This window comes from Piliocolobus tephrosceles, unplaced genomic scaffold (assembly GCF_002776525.5).
Source record: "Piliocolobus tephrosceles isolate RC106 unplaced genomic scaffold, ASM277652v3 unscaffolded_108, whole genome shotgun sequence".
In the NCBI taxonomy this organism is placed as follows: domain Eukaryota; kingdom Metazoa; phylum Chordata; class Mammalia; order Primates; family Cercopithecidae; genus Piliocolobus; species Piliocolobus tephrosceles.
Genome location: NW_022291865.1, coordinates 2,170,437 through 2,190,489, shown reverse-complemented (window position 1 = coordinate 2,190,489; position 20,053 = coordinate 2,170,437). Strand labels below are relative to the sequence as shown.

Below are 20,053 nucleotides of genomic sequence, written 5' to 3'. Positions count from 1 at the left end.
GGAGCCTTCCAGGCTACAGGGACAACTGAGCCCAGGACCAGACCAACATGACATGGCTCTTGCCTCCCCTGTGCCCCTCCGCCACATACTCTATTCCAGCCACATGCACCTTGGCCTTAGCACAGTTCTTTTCTGAGCCTAGGAAGCTCCACTTACCCTGATCTTCCAGCGTCAACCTCACCATCTCAGGTTGCTTCTACTCAGGCTTCAAGTCTCAGCTTAAAGAGAATTTTCAAGTCTCAGCTTAAGGAGAGCCCCCTAAGTTCCCCCAGGACTGGGATTAATTTATGATGCTCATCACCCTTAAAATTGTTTGCTTGTCTGTTCTTTCCCAAACAATCTCTCTTTTCCGTGCACCTGGCACGGAATGAGCTCACCCATCAAGATGCATGAGTTGGAGTCATTGTTTTTTAAGATTTCTGCACCTTATTGTTCATAAGTTATACGTCAGTGTTTTAAAAAGGAAAAGTATGTAAATGAAGAATGAATGGATAGGAACAAAAATGAAAATGGGTTTTATGGGTTTCTAATTTTTATAACCATGTTATTTGTATTCCAACTACAACCGATAAGAGGTGCAGAAAGCTTTAGGTGTATGTATTAAGAGAGTTGTGTTAGAGTTGGAAATCACATTCCTCATACGATATGAAAGCAAAGCCTCATGGCAGTTTGAGTATTTTAGTTTCCTTTTCTTCAGATTCCTTCATATTTTTCAGCTTGAAGAGGTATATGTAGAACATAAGTTTGGACATAAACCAACAGGCAAATTTGTAGCAGAGCTTTTTCTCATTACTAGGAAATTTGAGTTTTCCAAATCAATGATTATAATAAAGCTTAAGCAGTAGCTAAGAGCAGTCGCTTAGAAAACGAGATGCAAGCCGGGTATGGCGGCATATGCCATAGTCCCAGCTACTTGGGACGCTGAGGTGGGAGGATCGCTTGAGCCGAGGAGTTCAAGTATAGCTGGAATAACATCATGAGACACCATATCTAAAAAATAAAAACAAAAAAAAATAAAGAAAATGAGAAACATGGCTTGTGGCCAGTATGTTAGGAAAAAAAAAATTGTTCTCTTTTTCTTAGTTCCTTTTGGGAAAATAAGAATTTTTCTATCAACATATTTAATGTCTGACACTGTGGCTTTATTTTAGCTTTGTTTTAGCTTTCACATATGAGAGCATGTGACATTTGTCTTTCAGGGCCTGGCTCATTTTTGAATCATTGTTAGGAAAGATGGTGGTTTGGAGTAGATGCATCAAAAGTGACAGCGTTTGCCCTGAAAAGGAAACAGAGGCTCCTCTGGGACCCTGGCCAAGTTCCTGTGACTGTTTTCTTATTGTGCTGTGTTAGCCCTGGGGTCTTCCACTCCCAGCCCTCCTCACCTTTTCCCGTTTGGGTCTCTCTTTTCTTCCAACCTCTCAGGATGTCCTATGAGGATTTCATCTACCATTTCACAAAGTTGGAGATCTGCAACCTCACGGCCGACGCTCTGCAGTCTGACAAGCTTCAGACCTGGACAGTGTCTGTGAACGAGGGCCGCTGGGTGCGGGGTTGCTCAGCCGGAGGCTGCCGCAACTTCCCAGGTGAGAGATGCTCTTGATGGGGGGAGGGTCCAAGCAGAACAAGTTCCAGGCAGAAGAAGCCTAACGAGCGCTTACGAAGTCTCTCTGTTCCAGATGTCCACTGTCTTATTAAACCCTCCCTATTTTACTGAGAAGGAAACCACCATGCTGAGAAGTTTGCAGTAGGGAGCTGGTAGTGACTTTGAAGCAGGAAACTGTGGGAACAATGCAGATGCTGCTTGACTTACAATGAGGTTTTGTCTAGATAAACCCGTCCATCTTTGAAAACACCCTGAGTCGAAAGTGCATTTAATATGCCTAACCCACCGAACGTCATCGCTTAGCCTGGCCCACCTTAAACAGGCTCGGAACACTGACCTTAGCCTAAAGTTGGGCAAAATCATCTAACACAAAGCCTATTTTACAATAAAATGTTGAATATCTCATGTAACTTACTTAATACTGCGCTAAAAGTGAAAAACAGAATGGTTGTATGAGTACTCGAAATCCAGTTTCTACTGAATGTGCATCACTTTCACATTGTAAAGTTAAAAAATTGTAGCTGAACCATCCTAAGTCGGGGACTGTGAGTACTGTGTCAGTAACAGTAAGGGCAGTATTGGAGAACCAAGTTAGCAGCTGCTGCAATAGTTTCAGTCAGAGATGATGAAAACCTAGACCAAGTCAGTAGCAGCAGAGATGGAGGGGAGAGAGCAGATTTAGGGAGAGCGTATTGGGTGATGTATGGAAGGAAGAATAAAGAATGATGTCAAGATTCCCAGTTGAGGACCTGACAACATTACAACATAAGACACACAAGAAGACCAGGTGGGTGGCTCACACCTATAATCCCAGCACTTTGGGAGGCAGAGGCAGGAGGATCACTTGAGCCCAGGAGTTCAAGACCAGCACAGGCAACATAGCGAGATCTCATCTTTACAAAAAAGTTAAAAAATGAGGCAGGAGGATTGCTTGAGCTCGGGAGGTTGAGGCTGCAATGAACCATGATCGTGCCACTGCACTCCTGCCTGGGTGACAGAGTAAGACCCTGCCTCAACAAAAATAAAAAAAGACAAGAGAAAAATATCAGCGTGTTGTTTTTGGTGGAGTTGATTGTGGGGTTATAGGGAAAGGAATTTAGCTTGGGACAAGGAAAGGTTGAGGTTCCTGTAGAGTATCCCAGTGAAGATTTGTAATAGAGTATTGGATGCGCATATTATATGGCACTTGGTGATATGATAAGAACTCAAAAAAAAAAAAAAAAAGACTAGTCACGGTGGCTCATGCCTGTAATCCTAGCACTTTGGGAGGTGGAGGCAGGCAGATCACCTGTGGTCAGGAGCTCAAGACCAGCTTGGCTAACACGGTGAAACCCCGTCTCTACTAAAAATACAAAAATTAACCGGGGATGGTGGCGGGCGCCTATAATCCCTGCTACTTGGGAGGCTGGGTCAGAAGAATCGCTTGAACCCAGGAGGCAGAGGCTGCAGTAAGCCGAGATCGTGCCACTGCACTCCAGCCTGGGCAACAGAGCCAGACTGTGTCTCAAAAAAAAAAAAAAAAAAAACGGTGAGAGAGATTGAGGCTGGGATATATGGCTCAGGCATCATGAGTGTGTAGGGGGCAGTTAAAAAGCAGAAGTAAGAAAGATTGCCTAGGGAGGCAGGAAGGGTGAGGTAAGAGGAGAAGAGGCCGAGACCAGATTCCAGACACCAACAGCGTTTAAGGTGCAGGTAAGGAAAACAAAATCGTCAGCAAAGACTGAGAATGAAAGCTCAGAGAGGAAGGAAGAGCCACACATCCAGTCAGTACAGCTCTATCTGTGTAAAGGTAGCACCTCGCTCCCCCTCCAAATAGACAAATGCCTGAATCGTGTTTTCTATTGATATTTTCTAAGCACCTAGATGCAGGGCATAGAAATAAATAGTCTGTCTCATCTCCTTCCTGCCCTCTGAGAGGCAGCTCTGAATGCATGTTTCCTTTCTGGGGGCGCAGATACTTTCTGGACCAACCCTCAGTACCGTCTGAAGCTCCTGGAGGAGGACGATGACCCTGACGACTCGGAGGTGATTTGCAGTTTCCTGGTGGCGCTGATGCAGAAGAACCGGCGCAAGGACCGGAAGCTAGGGGCCAATCTCTTCACCATCGGCTTCGCCATCTACGAGGTGTGCAGTCCCGATCGGCTTCAGCCCGGGAAACATATTTCCCCAGCGAGGACACTTCCGGGGGCTTCTAGAGGGGTCCTCTGGCTTCCTCGATACTCAGTGACCCCCAGAACTCCTGGTGTCAGGCCCACTTGTGTTTGTAATAAGCAAAAAATACCAGGGGGGCATTGGAGCAGCAGTGGGGTGGGCCTGGCAGGCAGGTGCCTGGGGATCAGGCTTCCACATGCGGGCTGCAGTTGCTGGCATTCCCTTCCGCAGGCTCCTCATCCTCATTCAGATCTGAAGCATCTTCCTTTCTGTTTCTCCTCAAGGTTCCCAAAGAGGTATAGCAGCAGCAGCGGCCAGCAGTTGTGTGCAGCACTACCCAGGGGGCCCCGAGTCTGTCTGTGGCTCGTCGAGAAGCTTCCTGGTGGGGTTTGTGGGCAGGACTGTGATAGGAGAGGGCCTTGCCCGCGTTAATTCCACTGCAGAGCAGGTGCCTCGGGGCATTGCATGACCCATGACTACCACCCCAGATGTGTACTTTCCCCCTCGCACCAGACACTGCACATCATGCACCTTTGCACACGCACCCTCCATGCTCACAGCCACACACACAGTCACACAGACGCGTTCTGAGGGTGGCTGCCCTCTTGGGATGGAGGAATCACTTCCCCCAGAACCCAGCCAAGTCCTCTAGGCCTTCTTGGGGGTCCTTCCAGCCTGAGGGGCTTCGGCGCTGAGGAGCAGCTGTTCTGGTAAGTGTCCCTGAGTGTGGGGGTGGCACAGTTGCCATTCACTGTGAATCACAACAGAAAAGGAAGTGAGGTAGGGAGGCTATTTAAGCGTTGGGAGTCTGAAGTAGAGAGGTTGAGACTGTGACATGGGTGACCAGGGAGTCGGGAAGGGACCCTTGGAGGTGGCTGTGGCAGGACAGGGCCTCCCTCCCGAGGGGCTCATGTCCCATGGGCTCTCCCGTCTCTCAGATGCATGGGAACAAGCAGCACCTGCAGAAGGACTTCTTCCTGTACAACGCCTCCAAGGCCAGGAGCAAAACCTACATCAACATGCGGGAGGTGTCCCAGCGCTTCCGCCTGCCTCCCAGCGAGTATGTCATCGTGCCCTCCACCTACGAGCCCCACCAGGAGGGGGAATTCATCCTCCGGGTCTTCTCTGAAAAGAGGAATCTCTCCGAGTGAGTGCCCGCCCAGCTTTCCCACCTGTTTCTAAAAGCTCACATGGCCCACTCCAGAGATTGAAGGCGTGAGGCAGCTAGACACGTCTCCTCCAGCTGTCCTGGGACATGTTGACCAGCTGAACGTCTTCTGCTCCTGAGCCACTGGCCACATTACCCCCATTCACTCACTCATCCATTCTGCAGATATTTATTGAGCACCTACTATGTTCCACACACTCTCCTAGGCACTAGGGATAGAGTACTGAAGTAAGCAGAAATAAATCCCTGCCTTCGTGGAGCTTAATATTCTAACATGAGACAATAATGGATAGGAAAAATATATGTAGCATGTTAGATTTGGAGAGGCGATATAGAGCAAAAATAAAGTAGGGAAGAGGGATAGGAGGTGTTGAGGATGCTTGAAATGTTAGGTTAGCATGGCCAGGAAAGCCACATCCTGTCCCTGGTCACCACAGACGAACTCATAGCCCCTGCCACTCTGATCTCTGTCCTTGCAAGATGCACCAGGTACATGGGTAGGTGGCAGGCCATGGGGGGGCTCTGAGCAATGCCAACAAGAACCTGCGTGCCTGGGCTTGGCTGTTGGGGATGGTGCTGACATGGGCTGGTTCCTGGGGTTGGGGGTGTTAGTTCCAGGGGTTCTCTAGAGGCTGGTCCTGGCTTGGCCGTGGGAAGCCGTGCACCAGAGCAAACCCTCCGCGGGCTTCCTGCTTGCTTCTGGTGACGCTGAGACCCACATGTCTGCGTTCCTCACAGGGAAGTTGAAAATACAATCTCCGTGGATCGGCCAGTGGTGAGTGGTTTAGATCTTCTGTGTGCAAAGTCCAGAGGGTACTGTGCTCTGACCATGCAGGGGACGGATGGTGCAGGGGGCGGATGGTGCAGGGAGAGTGGGCAGTGGCAGAGGGAATGGGACTCTGGGCAGTGCTGAGCGTCCCTCCATGGCACTGCAAATCCTGCTTGGCATGGCCGGAAGTAATGGGCCTTATGCACCGGGGGCCATCGAGGCAGTTCAGGGGCTGGGAAGTATGGAAGGGGGTCCTGGAAGGGAGAAGCAATTTGAACAATCAGAGGGAGGGAACAAGACCACAGGAAGGGATAAGAGCTGCAGCAAACACTGGATTCTGAGACTGGATAACATTGGATTTCACACATAGAGAAAAGAAAGTAAGCTGGTGCGGACCTGGTGTTGACACCTGGATCCTCCACCTACCAGTGGGGTGACCCGGACAATTTCTATAGTCGCTGTCACTCAGTTCCCTGCTCTGTAAAATGGGGATAATAATGTGCCTCGCAAGCCTTTTGTGAGGTTTCGTCCATGAGATGATGTACGTGAAGTGTCTGGCACAGCATGGGCGCTCAAACAGAGGTGCTTTTCACAGTTCACACTTCACAAGGTGCTTTTCACAGTTCACACTTCACAAGGTACTTTTCACATGTGTTATCGCAATACTTGCAAGGTTTCTGAGAGGTAGACGGGGTTATAATCCCTGGTGTTCAAGAAAGGAAGTAGGGGCTCAATGGGGTTGAATGACTGCTCTGAGTTCACAGAGCTCAGTAAGTGGCAGGGTTGGACTCACATTCAGACTCTCCGACTCCACGCTGAGGCCAGCCCCAGGCACTGAGAAGCCCAAAGTCTGAAGCACAGAGTGCTGTGTGTTGGGCTTTCTGTGCTGAGTCTTGTGACTGCCTTGGGCTTTGGGCTGTGGTCAGTTGGCCGTCTGTGGGGATGGCGTAGGTCAGTGGGAGGACAGATGCCCTCTGACCTGTCTTCTGGGCAGTGAGTCATGGTCATAATCCTGACCCTGAGCCAGGTCTCCGAGTGCCTTCTGAATGACCACAGGCAATTGGTTTTAGTGGTAGGTGTGGGGGGTCTGTTCTGGTCATCTGGATGCTGGTCATTGGTGTACAGTATTGATCAGGACCTGCAAACTCAAAAGCTTACGGGAGCTGGCACGTCACCTGAGTAGAGGAGGCAGGTGCAGGGGTTTTGATGTCCCTGCACTGACACAGTTGTCTGCAGTTCTCACCTGACATTTGGCTCCAGTGTGGAGGGTCAACAGGAATGTTGGGGCCGTGGGCAATCTGGAAGACACAGGGAGCAGCGGCCCTCGGCTCAGCTAATAGTTGCCACAGGGATGACAGGCCCAGGCAGCCTGCCAGAGCTGCTGATTTTACCAGAGAAAATCTCCCTATGGTAAATGTTTGCTCGAAGATTTTTAAAAAATATTCTATAAATCAAAATCCATTGTCAGGTCAGTTTGAGTGAGCCATGTTTTTGGTGTTTTAGTAACCAATTTCATTTTTATTATTATTTCTATTTATTTATTTATTTATTTTGAGATAGACTTTCGCTCTTGTCGCCCAGGCTGGAGTGCAGTGGCGCGATCTCGGCTCACTGCAACCTCCGCCTCCCGGGTTCAAGCAATTCTCCTGCCTCAGCCTCCTGAGTAGCTGAGATTACAGGTGCCCACCACCACGCCTAGCTAATTTGTGTATTTTTTAGTTGAGACGGGGTTTCACTATGTTGGTCAGGCTGGTCCTGAACTCCTGACCTCAGGTAATCCACCCACCTCGGCCTCCCAAAGTGCTGGGATTACAGGCATGAGCCACCGCACCTGGCCACCAATTTCATTTTTAAAAAAAAAGGAAGAAAGAAAACCTTAGCCAGAAGATCCTTTTCCTTGCCATATGCAGTAAGAGTAAATTACAAAAACAAAGGCAGAGTAGTCACTGGTGTCTGGACATGGAGGAGAAAGAATTCTTTTCTCCCTTCACCCTCCATGCCCTTTTTTGGCTCCATGTGACTCAGATTTCTGGACCCTGGAGCCTCACCCCCAAGCTAAAGATCAGCATACAGGGAAGCGCAAAGCCACTGGCCATTCTGGCAACTTGCTTTTCACTTATTCTGCATTTACTGTTTCCTTTTCTTGTGCAGAGAAAGAAAAAAACCAAGGTAGGTGTGTGGGTAGAGAGCACGAAGTGTGTGTACTCATGCATGTGTGTGCATGCGTGTGTGTGCATGCGTGTTGGAGCTCATATGCATGCATGCACCAGAGTTGCCTCTTCCTCCCCCTCCTTCCCTGAGCTCCTGCTGGGCTGAGTGCAGCAGTGACAGCGGAGATGTGCTGGGGGGAGGCTACGTGCCAAGCACTCTTCTAGGTGATTTCCATGATTCATTCCATCCTCACAACAGCCCTATCCCCATTTTCAGAGGGAGAAAAGGTACAGACAGATTGACTAACTTGGCCAAGGCCACACAGCCAGGGAGTGGCAGGGCCAGTACTTAGAGCCAGGCAGTCTGGGTCCAGAGTCTGTGTCCTGAACCACAAGAGGCCATCATACACCATCAGATTTGGTGCTAGCCTTTCTGGTGGTGCCTGGTGGTGATGGATCCATCACAGGGGACCTCCGGGTCCTGGTGCTGGCCCAGACCAGAGCTGACACTCATCAGGCACTACCACATTCCAGGCACTGTGCTTGGGGTCAGACTCTCTTTTTGTGTTTTTTTCCCCCAATTATAACAGTATCTACAAAGTAGGGTGCTGTTATTTTTCCCCTTTCACAGGTGAGATAGACTCAAAGAAGTGAACTTGCCCAAAGAACAGAACTAATAAGTGGGGAAAAGGGAACTGGAAACCACGTCTGTTGACTCCAACACCTGTGTTTCTTGCCCTCTGCCTCTGCTGCCAGGCCCCTACGCTTCAAGGCCTGCATTGTCCAGACCCACACTCAGGCCTGCTGGTGTGTGCCTGGCAGGGATGCTCCATGGCCACATCATATCCATCCTGCACATCCCCTTAGACTGTGACCTCCATTTGCTCTGGGATCCCCACAAGCTTCAGCTGCTTGAGCAAGACACTTTGCTTAAGGCAGAGCAAGCCAGGGCCTCTGGAGCCTGCTGGGAGCCAAAGCTGGGGAGCCGTTTCCATGGGTCTATCTGCTTGAGCTGTGCTAGATGAGCTGCGTGGAAGGGCAGTGACGCCTGAGCCCGGGCGGGCTGCTTTTCTGCTGAGAGGCTCTGCCTGCCCCGTTGTTCTCTTCATGGCAGCCTCAATCCCCACAGCCTTGCCTTCCCTGGGCTTTCCCTACAGGTGCACTGCACCCACCAGTGTTGGCACCATGCAGCAGCCGCTCTCGACCCTTTTCATATCCTCATCACTTGCACGAGCATGTCTTGAAAATATCCCTTGTTTGTGTAGTATCTTAAATGGTTTTGCAGTATGACTTTGCATTCCGTATCTCATTTGATCCCCACAAGAGCCCTATGAGGAGGGAAAGCAGGTTTTACTATTAAAGGATGAGTAAACTGAGGCCAGAGAGGAGCTTTCTTATATGAGGGGCAGGGCTGGGATTCCGGCCCAGTGTTCTGATGGCTCACCCACTGACCATGCCGCTAATCCGTGTCCTTTTTCAGTCTGTACTTTGCAGAGTCCTAGAGGTTCCTTGGAGGTGCCTCAGTAGCTGCCATGGTGATGTGGGGTGCTGAGGGCAAAGAGCTCTGTTCTCATTAATCAGAGCAGCTCTGTTTTTCAGTGACTTTATATACACGGTGTTTCTGCAGGAAATTTAATTTGAACAGTGTTTCCATCTGGAAAAAAAAAAAGTCCACAAAATACTTGACAATCACTGCACTAGATCACGCTGCTTTTAGCATTCTTAGCATTTCACATGCTGAGCTCAGTACTCCACCATGAGGAGGGATGGAGTGGGTATGAAAGATAAAGAACTGAAGTCACACGGCTTGTCAGTGGCAGAGATTGAGCTTGAACCAAGGTTGAAGAGCTCCCGCCTGTTCTTTTCCTCTTCTCACTGGATAAAGCTGCTCCAAGAGAGAGGCTGCCTCAGTGTGCCTGTTCAGACTGTAATCCTCACTTCCTTCCTGCCTGCTCCCTCCTTCCCTCCTCTCTCCAGCCCATCATCTTCGTGTCGGACAGAGCAAACAGCAACAAGGAGCTGGGTGTGGACCAGGAGTCAGAGGAGGGCAAAGGCAAAACAAGCCCTGATAAGCAAGAGCAGTCCCCACAGGTGTCTGAGCACGTGGCATGGGTGGGGCGGTCAGCGCACTACAGGGGCTTCCTGTGCGCTTGGGATACATGGGCTGGAGGCTTCCCAGGGGGTTGTCTTGAACATCTAGAGGTTTGCATTTGTCCCACTGACCTTTTCTCTCAGCAAGTTCCCCTAAAATCCGGGCTGCTGCTTGGGTGAATATCCCAGGATGGGGGTTCCATTCTAGGAGTGGACTGGCAGGCTGAACCTCCCATGGAGCTGATCCAGCCAGGACAGAGAGAAGGGGAGGCAAAGGCTGAGACAGAACCAGCCCGGACAGAGAGAAGGGGAGGCAAAGGCTGAGACAGAACCAGCCAGGACAGACAGAAGGGGAGGCAAGGGCTGAGACAGAACCAGTTTGAGAGTAGATCCAGCCAGGACAGAGACAAGGGGAGGCAAGGGCTGAGACAGAACCAGCTTGAGAGCAGAGGTACAACTCCTGTCTCCTGGTGTCCTTGAGCATTTTACAATAGGAGTATAAAGAATGGGAGCACAAAGTGGGGCTGACATAAGAAATGGCGTTTTCTAGAGCTCACGGGAGGGTGTTAGATTGGAGTGGGGTGCTTAGTGGAGGTGAGCCTTAGAGGCAAAAGTCTCCAGACCAATCGGGGCCCCTCTTCTCTCCAGGGCCTCCTGCGTTGGGGCCTAGGGGAGGTTCTCTGAGGACTTGGCCTTGATGACAGGGTGGCTGGAGGAATCACAATAGTCAGACCTTCTTTGACCTGCGGGCACCTGTGTTTGGAATGGTCAGGCCTGGGATGGCGGAGGCAGCTCTTGCAGGTGGGGACTGGGGTGGTGGGGAGGAGGCTGTCTGTGTCTGCATGGCCGCCACATCTCCTTTGGCTGGGGGCGTCAGGGCTGGAGAGGTGTGGAGTGAGGTGTCACTGAGGCCTCGATGCATCTCACTCCAGCTCACCGTTCTGCATTTGCCCCTGTCCCCAGCTCCTGCTGTCACCTCCGGCCGTTTTAGGCACTTGGCTCCCTTGGCCCAGAGGAGCTTGCCCCTCAGGCCTGTGCACCTCTGACCCCTGTGAACCAGTTTTCCTTTGTGCCTCCACAGCCACAGCCTGGCAGCTCTGACCAGGAAAGTGAGGAACAGCGACAATTCCGGAACATTTTCAAGCAGATAGCAGGAGACGTGAGTACCTCCAAGCCCAGGACGCCCACAGGTGCTGCTTCTCTCCTGGATTAACTGCTCAGATTACCAATTATTTTGTTATTGTTTGGTAGGGTCATTTTGGACTTCGGTGGAGCCAGGGAATGTGTGTGTAGCACACAAATCCACAAGTCCTTGAGTTTTGGACTGCCACATCCACTGGTGGGCTCAGAGGCCTTTTTGCTCTGCCCACGGTGGTCCTGATAGCTGGGGTGCAGTATCTGGCCCCCGTCTTCCTCAGAAAAGTCCTAGCTTCCCATGACATAATAGCACCGACAGGGATTTCACAAACACGGCCAGCTGGAATTGTTTTGCAAAGCATCCGCGCCAGGAGCTGCTGTACTCCTGAACCATGACCCTCCTCTCCCTTCCTCCTCAGGACATGGAAATCTGTGCAGATGAGCTCAAGAAGGTCCTTAACACAGTCGTGAACAAACGTGAGTTGCTCAAACCAAATGTGGGGGGTGGGTGGGAAGTCCCATTGTCTCAAAGCACCTCCTCACTCTTCTCCATCCCCCCAGACAAGGACCTGAAGACACACGGGTTCACACTGGAGTCCTGCCGTAGCATGATTGCCCTCATGGATGTATCCTTCCTGCCGCCCCTTCCCGACCCTCTGTCATCAGCCCACGGGCGCCAAGGCACCATACAGGGTGCCCAGTCAGGCAAAGGGCCCTAATTTGTGCCCAGGAAAACACTTAATTCAGAACCTGATTCAGAACATCTTGGATACTCCTCTGAAAGGGGTTGCTAGAGGCTGAAGGGGAGGACGTTGGGTTGTAACTGCCCTAACCCCTGTGCTTCTCTTCGGCCTGGGATCCTGCCCAAGCAAAAGTGGCCCTTAGGAGATCGGCTCCCTGGGTTACAGAGTAGGTGCAATCTCTGACTGGTGGCGGAGTGGAGGGGAGGGTTAAATACCACAACAGGGCAGTGGTTAGGACAGCCCAGGCAGAGGCTTCTGGACCCTCCGTCCAAATCCAGGGGGATTTTGCTATGTGCTGTGTAGCCCTGACCTCCCTCCTCCAGACAGATGGCTCTGGGAAGCTCAACCTGCAAGAGTTCCACCACCTCTGGAACAAGATTAAGGCCTGGCAGGTGGGAAGAGAAAATGAAGTGTGGGAGTGAAGAACGGGGTTGATTTGGAGATTCAGTGTGTGACCTCGATCCTCAAATTTTCTATTGCCAGAAAATTTTCAAACACTATGACACAGACCAGTCTGGCACCATTAACAGCTACGAGATGCGAAATGCAGTCAACGACGCAGGTGCTAAGAAGGAAGGGGTGGGAGGGATGTGGACCCGAGGTGGTGGGAGCAGGAATGGGAGGGGACTAGGCTACTAGGGCCCCACGAGAGAAAGGAGAGGGAAAGGGCTTCTCATTTTCCTTTCCCAGGTCACAGGGTGGCCGAGAGGCAAGGAAAATAGAAGGCAGGCCCAAGGCCTCCAGCTCCATGTTCCCCTTTAACATGGTCCCCTCCACAGGATTCCGCCTCAACAACCAGCTCTACGACATCATTACCATGCGGTACGCAGACAAACACATGAACATCGACTTCGACAGTTTCATCTGCTGCTTCGTCAGGCTGGAGGGCATGTTCAGTAAGTGGGGAGAGGGGCTGCCCTCCGCTCTCTTGCAGGGGCAGTTGTGGCAACAGGCATCTCACCTGATAATCTCCAGTCTGCCCCATCCAGGCGGAACAAGGGCCAAAGCCCTCTTTAGGCCCAGAATGGGATGGCAAAGCTGGTGATTCTCTGCCTGCAGATCTTTGTGCTGATGAGGGACAGCACTGGGCACATGGTCCTCTTTGGGAAGTTACAGTAGTACAGGTAGAGTGCACCTGTAACTGGCCTCTGGCCTGTGCCTTCTTTCACAGGAGCTTTTCATGCATTTGACAAGGATGGAGACGGTATCATCAAACTCAACGTTCTGGAGGTAAAGCATAGCCACAGCACATTCCTCCTGCACATTAAAACGCAAGGTGGAGGGTCAACGAGGCAGACTGGACCCACGGTGTGCTCATTGCCACACAGTGGTGGAGGGAGGGGATAGGAACAGAACGTGGAGGGAGGCTCTGCGGGCTCACAGGACACACGCACTTGAGGCCCAAAGGGACCTCTGTTCCCGGTCACTCGACGCTGGAAAACATGCACCTTCTTAGGGAAGATCTAGGAGAAAGGAAACAGTAAGCCACTGCTTCTTGGAAAATCTTCCGGAGGTCTGACCTACTGGGACTGTTCTCTTTCCTCTTGCCCCGTAAGATTCCCAGGGCGCGGGGTCACTCTTTTCTGATCTACATTCTGATCTTGGGACTTCTTTCAGTGGCTGCAGCTCACCATGTATGCCTGAACCAGGCTGGCCTCATCCAAAGCCATGCAGGATCACTCAGGATTTCCATCTCGCCCTCTATTTCCAAAGCCACTTACCTCAAAAGACCCAGCAGCTGCACCCCTGCAGTCCTCCAGGCACCTCATCAGTCCTGTTCCTCCTCCATTTTACCCCCTCCTCATTCCTGATCAGTCATGCCTAGCCTGGCCCTTTAGTAAAGCAATGAGGTAGGAAGAGCAAACCCTTGTCTCTCTACCGTGTGGAGGAAAGTGCCTGCCTCTGGTCCGAGCCGCTTTGGTTCTGAAGTGAGTGCTCCTGCTTAGCTTGCTCTAGGCTGTCTGCAGAGGCACCTGCCGGTGGCACTCAGCACCCCCTTGTGCTAGAGCCCTCCACCATCTTCACGCTCTCCCACCATGGGCCAGGAACCAAACCAGCACTGGGTTCTGCCTGGTTATTTCAGGAGAGGCCTGCTGTGGGGTAAACTAACTCAGTGGAATAGGGCTGGTTACTTTGGGCTGTCTGACTCGTAAGTTTGGCTGCATTTTGAAAAAACTGATCTAAATAAAGGCATGTGTATGGCTGGTCCCCTTGTGTTTTGTTGTCTCACATTTAGATATCAGCCATAGCATCCAATCCTACACTCACCTATGACCTAGAAGAGAACAATGAAAAACACACACAAAAACAAAATCTTGAACCCCCCCTTTAATCATGCCTATTGCTATTTCTTGAGCATAGGAATTGCTCAAATACTTTCCAAGACATAAAAGGAAGGCAGAGGAATAGTTGTTGCTGTAAAAGACATCAAGAATAAATGGGTTATGTACAACGGGAGGGGCCGGTTACCTGAATGTAATGGAGCGGAGACTGAGCTATCCTAGCTCCTCTGCTCACTAACTGGCCTGTCGTATGACCGTGGACAAAACCCTGAACGCAGCAGTTTGCTAAACTTACCTGGACCATGGCCTGTGGCATATCTACCGGCATCCTGTGCTTTCCACCCAGTTTCCTTCTTCCTCGCTAAGCCAGCGTGGAAAGGGCTGACCATGAATACACAGACAAGGTAACGAAAGTAAACCGTCAGTTAGTAAAAGTACTTTATTTTCCTCTTGTATTTGCTTTATATCTTGCTTTACAAAGTTACGAAGTTCACAGCTTTATACCAAAATGTAAGAAGGCTATTTGCTTATAAACATTTTTGCAGTCATCTGATTTCATTCTTGTAATCCATATTCAATACTAAAAAAGTCAGAAACCAAGGGTGCTGGAGCAGCTCTAGGGCATATATTTCTCTTAAATAGGAGAAAGATTTTCAACAGCTTTTCCTCCTTGACACGCTCCCCTCCCGGTTTATTTGGGTCACTACCTTGAGTTTAGAGTGAATCTGGGAAATTCAGTCACCAGGTAACCCCGCAGGGCTGTACACTTGGGCTTGGAGGTGAGGTTAGAGGTTCCTGTCTAACACAGTAGGTCTGGTTTCTATGAGGAGCTCACATCCACTTGCATAGGGAACTCAGTCTATCCCAAATCACCTCCACCACAACTTCTGTTCCCGTCTGTGAGACCGCTTCTCTTAAACCCGAGGAACCTGATGATTTGAGGGCAGGCATAAAACCATTATTTTATAAATGTGGCAGATATGGCCTTCATAATTCTAGAAGCTCCCGTTTAGGTAACAGAAACAAAATTGAGAAGTAAGCATAAACTGCAGTTATTTGAGCAAACCAGAGCATATGTGCTGTTCAAATCCCGCTTTACAATATACTTCAATCTCACCTCCAGTGAATTCTCTTCCATAAAATACACCATTCCACTAAGTATATACCTACTCCCACCAAGTCATCCACATGCCTCATCACTAAAGTTGTCCATTGTATACTCTACCAGAAAAAAGACAAAATAAAACCTGCGGCAAGCAAATAATCACTTAAACAGTAATAATATTGCCTCTAAATTAAAGGTAAGTCAGGAGCTGAACACTCAACTGTTAATTCTTCTGGGGAAGAACAAAATTTTTCCCACAAAAGCAGGAGTGTAGTAGTAAGTAATGACTTTCTCTCAAATTCAAGTAACATCAGGTCAAGATAACCTTTGCTCTTAGAGTTTTGTTTGCATTGTGTGGAATTGCTTTATAAACTGAGTAGAGAGGTATGCCAAAATTATTTTTAACCTAATTAAAAACTTTCACATAAAACTTGAAGTGACTGATACTTCATCAGAACAAACTGCCATTTTAACACTAGCATAGGTACACAAAAGGATTTATACTATGGTTTTCTTGGCTTTAAGCCATTAGAAGTAGGCAAAACCAACCAAGAATAACATTCTAAAAGTGGCTCCAACTACTTTAAAGACATGAGTCAGTTTTTGTCAGGTCACTTAATGGTTTCCTTCCTTCACAAAGCTACTAAATGCCAGAGTTAACAAAGATCCCTGAGCCACAGCTCTTCTCTGAGGGGAAACAGGGTTATCATCAGTCACGACATTGTGGAAGACATTAAAAAAAGAAGGCAAAGTTCTGCATAATTTTCAAGACACTTGTAAGTAGTAACACACAACCATAAGCAGCCAAAATGCTTATGGTCCCTTTATTTCTTAACGGAGGGCTAGAACGGTTCATTTTGGGTAATACGCTAATCTGGTGTTAAAAGAATTTCACGTGTTCTTGAAACAAAGGCATTATTACTGCCACTGCTTCAAAAAAAGCCTTCGTGAAATGAAGAAAACTATGACAAGTACAGGTTCCCACACGTACACATGCACACAAAGGAACCTGCGCACTTGCACACACACAGGCAGATACAGGCACACAGTTCCACCAACGCGAAGTCCAAATCGGAGTTCTTACTGATTCTACCTGTCTGTAATACTCTCAGAAGTTCCCCACAACTGCCCAACACCTCACCTAGCCTCTTCCTGCTGCACAAAGGCTCCTCCACTGTCATCTTTTCGACACATCCTCAGGCAGGGCAGAAGGGCACTATGCCGCAGAGCATTCGAGGCTCTCTCAGCACACAGCCAGCGTGAAAATGTGGCTTCACTACAGCCCAGGGAAAAGGGCCAGGTTTAGTCATCGATCCAAATGCATCTTCCCGGGAAACGACCATTCCCAAACACACAGAACAGCTTGGCTTCTCTGGATATCCTTATAGGAAACAGGGGTAAGAGGTAGGAAAAGCTTCTTAATCTCATACAGAAACAGCACGAATATTTAACACATTTTTTGCAACAAGATCTTCTCTGTTCTCCATTAAGCATCACATAAATCTCACTAGTGTGGTTAACAAAATGGCTTTCCCTAAGGACAGAAATCAAGAGCTTGTGGGGGCATTTATTATCTAGTTCTAGGCCATTCATTATCTCCTAGATTAACCTTTTTTTTTTTTTTGAAGTGGAGTTTCACTCTGTTGCCTAGGCTGGAGTGCGGTGGTAGGATCTTGGCTCACTGCAACTTCTACCTCCCAGGTTCAAGTGATTCTCCTGTCTCAGCCTCCCAAGTAGCTGAGACTACAGGCACACGCCACCACACCCAGCTAATTTTTGTATTTTTAGTGGAGACGGGGTTTCACCATGTTGGCCAGGCTGGTCTCAAACGCCTGACCTTGAGTGATCCGCCCACCTCGGCCTCCCAAAGTGCTGGGATTACAGGCGTGAACCACCAAGCCCAGCCTTCTAGATTAATTCTTAACATTTTTTGGATCCACTAAGAACCACTGGAGCCTTTCCTGGAAAAAAGAACACATACTCAGTCTCACACACAATTTCTGGGGGTTCACAGACCCTCTTGAAGCCTACCCATGAACCCCCTGGTGAAGACCCCTGCCCGATAGCCTGAGGGAAGACGTGTGAGTAGATGTGTGTGCACTAATAGGGGCGAAGACAGACATGGATGTTCTGCAATCCCAGAGAGCATGTCCCAAAGCTTGGTATGTGGCCCTGGGCTCCTCCCCCTTATTTTCTCTCTCTGAAGAAGCTTTCTGAGGTTTTTTTTTTTTTTTTGAGACGGAGTCTCACTCTGTCACCCAGGCTGGAGTGCAGTGGCGCAATCTCGGCTCACTACAATCTCCGCCTCCCGGGTTCAAGCGATTCTCCTGCCTCAGCCTCCTGAGCAGCTGGGATTACAAGTGCACACCACCATGCCCAGCTAATTTTTGTATTTTCAGTAGAGATGGGGTTTTGCCATGTTGGCCAGGCTGGTCTCCAACTCCTAACCTCAGGTGATCTGCTTGCCTGGGCCTCCCAAAGTGCTGGGATTACAGGCATGAGCCACCACGCCTGGCCACTTTCTGAGTTTTGAGGATCCAGAAACAAAAGGCTGGAAAGCAACACTTCTACAGGTTTACTGATGAGTCTGGAGAAAATCCAAAAACAAAGCCCCACTCAGGGTTTGTGAATTTGGCTGTTCTCAGTGGCCAGGCAGAATCTCTGCTCCACTCTTCTTTCCCACCTAGCAGGGATGTGAAGGCAAAGAACTGTCTCAGAAACAAGTCTCTAGGAAGTCTGCTTGAGGTCCTAAAAACCGTATTCAGATGCTTTATTCTAACCCCTTCTCCCCCACCATCTTGGGTGCTGCAGAGGGGTGGAAAACACCATGAGCCCGGGGGAATACTGGATGGCTGCCATCAGTCTAGGCACAGCCGTACACTGGGAGAGATGGAGGCTGGCAACTGAACAAACCAAAAGGGTTCAAACCGACATTAGGCTTGCAGGGTCAGACGCTAGAAAGGAAGATAAAGGTACACCTCCAGCTGCAACAGCCTGACAGGATCTGTGGCAGGTAATGCCCAGTTCAACAGCAAACGTAAAGGTAGACATTAGGTCTACGCACTGCCTCACACTGAGCTTTCTGTCCACATTTACAGAGGTTTACTAGGAAGTGGTGTTGTAAGGACTTGTCACTATGTGATTTGCTTTCTGAATTCCTAAAATATAGTCAGCAGAGCAGCCGCTATTTGTCAAAAATCTGTGTCCTTTAGCACTTAAAGCCAGCTCTGTCCATCTATGAAGCAAGAAAACAGGGACACACACTGCACATAATTGTTAAGAAAGAAAACTATTTGCTTCCAATTTAAATACCCAGCTATTACAAATGGAGAAATTAAAACTGATCCCGAAAGTCTAGCACTTAAACAAATTTGTACTTAAAAGCCTGACTATAGGTTTCAACCACCATAAGAACATAAACTAAACATTGCAAACTGAACTCAATAAAATATACATATGATTAGGGTCAAACTGGGTCACCAATTAGGATCTGTATCTTTAGTAAACATCTGGAGAGCGCAAGTAGCATAAATCACTGTATGCCATGCTGTCCCAGAGGAGTGTGGTTCCCTAACATCTGTCTACATCTATTTAAAACCTCCAGCAAGAACTTAAAGAGTAATCTATCATCCCATAGAGCTGCCCAGACTCATGCTAGGGGCCTGGCTAGTAACCACTTTCTGCTTCCTTGCTTCACCAAGGAAGGGAAGAGAGTGGCCTGTGTGGGGGGCTGACGTGAAAATAGTTCAACCAATGACTTCCCAACGTGGGAGGCAAACAACTTCATGAATCAATTTTGCTGTCATCTTCAGCGTGTCGTTCAATATGTCCTGCAGCATCCTAGGAATGAAGGGAAAAGGACCCATGAGAGAGAAGTCGATAGTAAGACAGGAGAAAGGCAAAGCCAAGGAAAGCCACGGGGGTCCATTCCACCTAGGATCCAGACGGGAAAGGCAGTCAGGAGCCAGCACTTCGCTAACTTACATGAAAGCGTGTACTTAAAGGCGAGCTGTTGTCTCAGCACAAGAGCACTGTAATAAATTTCTAGGTTCAGTTACTGGATTTGAAACATCTGAAAACATTCTCTAGGCCCTTTCTCAAAAATGACCTAATTCTTCATTTGAAACTTCATTAAGCAACCCCCAAATCTCTGAATCATAAAAAGAAAAACCGTAAGCCCTCCCTATATATGGCAATTCTTGATAATAAAACAAAAAAGGTTTGCTAGCCCCTGCTCTGAGCAGTCTACTGAATCCCAGCCGAACCTCAAGTCCCGCTAATGTACCTGTTTGGATCCTTTCCTAGCAGTGAAGAAAGCATCGCAGTTCTTCCAGCGACATTTCAGAGTCTGGAAGTTGGGATTAGTGTGGTCAGTCAGCAAGTGTTGTTTTAAATGATCTACAACGCCGAATATCAGAGAGCAGCCATGCCACTGGAGAGAAAGAAAATGAGGGGACTCGGTGAAAAAGGGTGCAGTGAACGTGAATGAGAACAGCCCCACCTGGATCCCATAGTCACTATGGAAGCAAAAACCCAGCCCTTATTTTAAATTTATTCTTGGCTAGAAAAGACAACAAAGCCAAGGCAACCAAAATGTCAGCATAATGAGGAACCCTGAAAAGACTGGAAAAATCTTTTGCTATTTTGATATTTTGAGAGGGCAAAACACTAACATAGCAATTACGTCTTAAATCAGAAAAAGGTCAGCAAATATTTATGGATAAATTACCATAAAATTCTGTTTAAACTGTATTTTTTATGTTGCCATCATAAAATTGAGTTTCTTTCTTAGTTTATTCAATACAAAAGACAAGTACCTTTCCTATTGTACCGAAAGGGCTTTTTTTTTTTTTT

The 20,053-nt window shown here is 48.8% G+C and overlaps 2 protein-coding genes and 1 long non-coding RNA gene across 13 annotated transcripts in view; 1 reads left to right on the top strand and 2 right to left on the bottom strand.

The window, feature by feature from the left end:
• Nucleotides 1-14,020, top strand: part of LOC111529157 (calpain-3) — a 51,643-nt gene extending 37,623 nt beyond the window's left edge. The window contains exons 10-23 of one of the 5 annotated variants that reach the window (XM_023196003.2): nucleotides 1,423-1,583; nucleotides 3,558-3,727; nucleotides 4,039-4,050; nucleotides 4,693-4,901; nucleotides 5,661-5,697; nucleotides 9,819-9,932; nucleotides 11,014-11,091; nucleotides 11,489-11,546; nucleotides 11,631-11,695; nucleotides 12,136-12,204; nucleotides 12,296-12,374; nucleotides 12,592-12,708; nucleotides 12,984-13,042; nucleotides 13,430-14,020. In XM_023196003.2, the coding sequence (XP_023051771.2) occupies nucleotides 1,423-1,583; nucleotides 3,558-3,727; nucleotides 4,039-4,050; nucleotides 4,693-4,901; nucleotides 5,661-5,697; nucleotides 9,819-9,932; nucleotides 11,014-11,091; nucleotides 11,489-11,546; nucleotides 11,631-11,695; nucleotides 12,136-12,204; nucleotides 12,296-12,374; nucleotides 12,592-12,708; nucleotides 12,984-13,042; nucleotides 13,430-13,456 (1,255 nt within the window). In that variant the 3' untranslated portion in view covers nucleotides 13,457-14,020. The other 4 variants (XM_023196005.3, XM_023196007.2, XM_023196008.2 and 1 more) reach the window with 4 other exon arrangements.
• Nucleotides 801-3,777, bottom strand: LOC111529160. The gene is made up of 3 exons (XR_002727332.3): nucleotides 3,584-3,777; nucleotides 1,383-1,777; nucleotides 801-990 (listed from the first exon to the last, which is right to left on the bottom strand). It is a non-coding gene; the product is annotated as an uncharacterized LOC111529160 (long non-coding RNA).
• A 495-nt stretch (nucleotides 14,021-14,515) lies between the features above and the next one.
• LOC111529154 (zinc finger protein 106) overlaps nucleotides 14,516-20,053 on the bottom strand; it is an 83,971-nt gene continuing 78,433 nt past the window's right edge. For 3 of the 7 annotated variants that reach the window (XM_026447846.1, XM_026447845.2, XM_031935009.1), the window contains 2 exons: nucleotides 19,485-19,631; nucleotides 14,518-19,039 (listed from right to left, as the gene is read on the bottom strand). In XM_026447846.1, the coding sequence (XP_026303631.1) occupies nucleotides 18,983-19,039; nucleotides 19,485-19,631 (204 nt within the window). In that variant the 3' untranslated portion in view covers nucleotides 14,518-18,982. The other 4 variants (XM_023195995.2, XM_023195998.2, XR_003306829.1 and 1 more) reach the window with 3 other exon arrangements.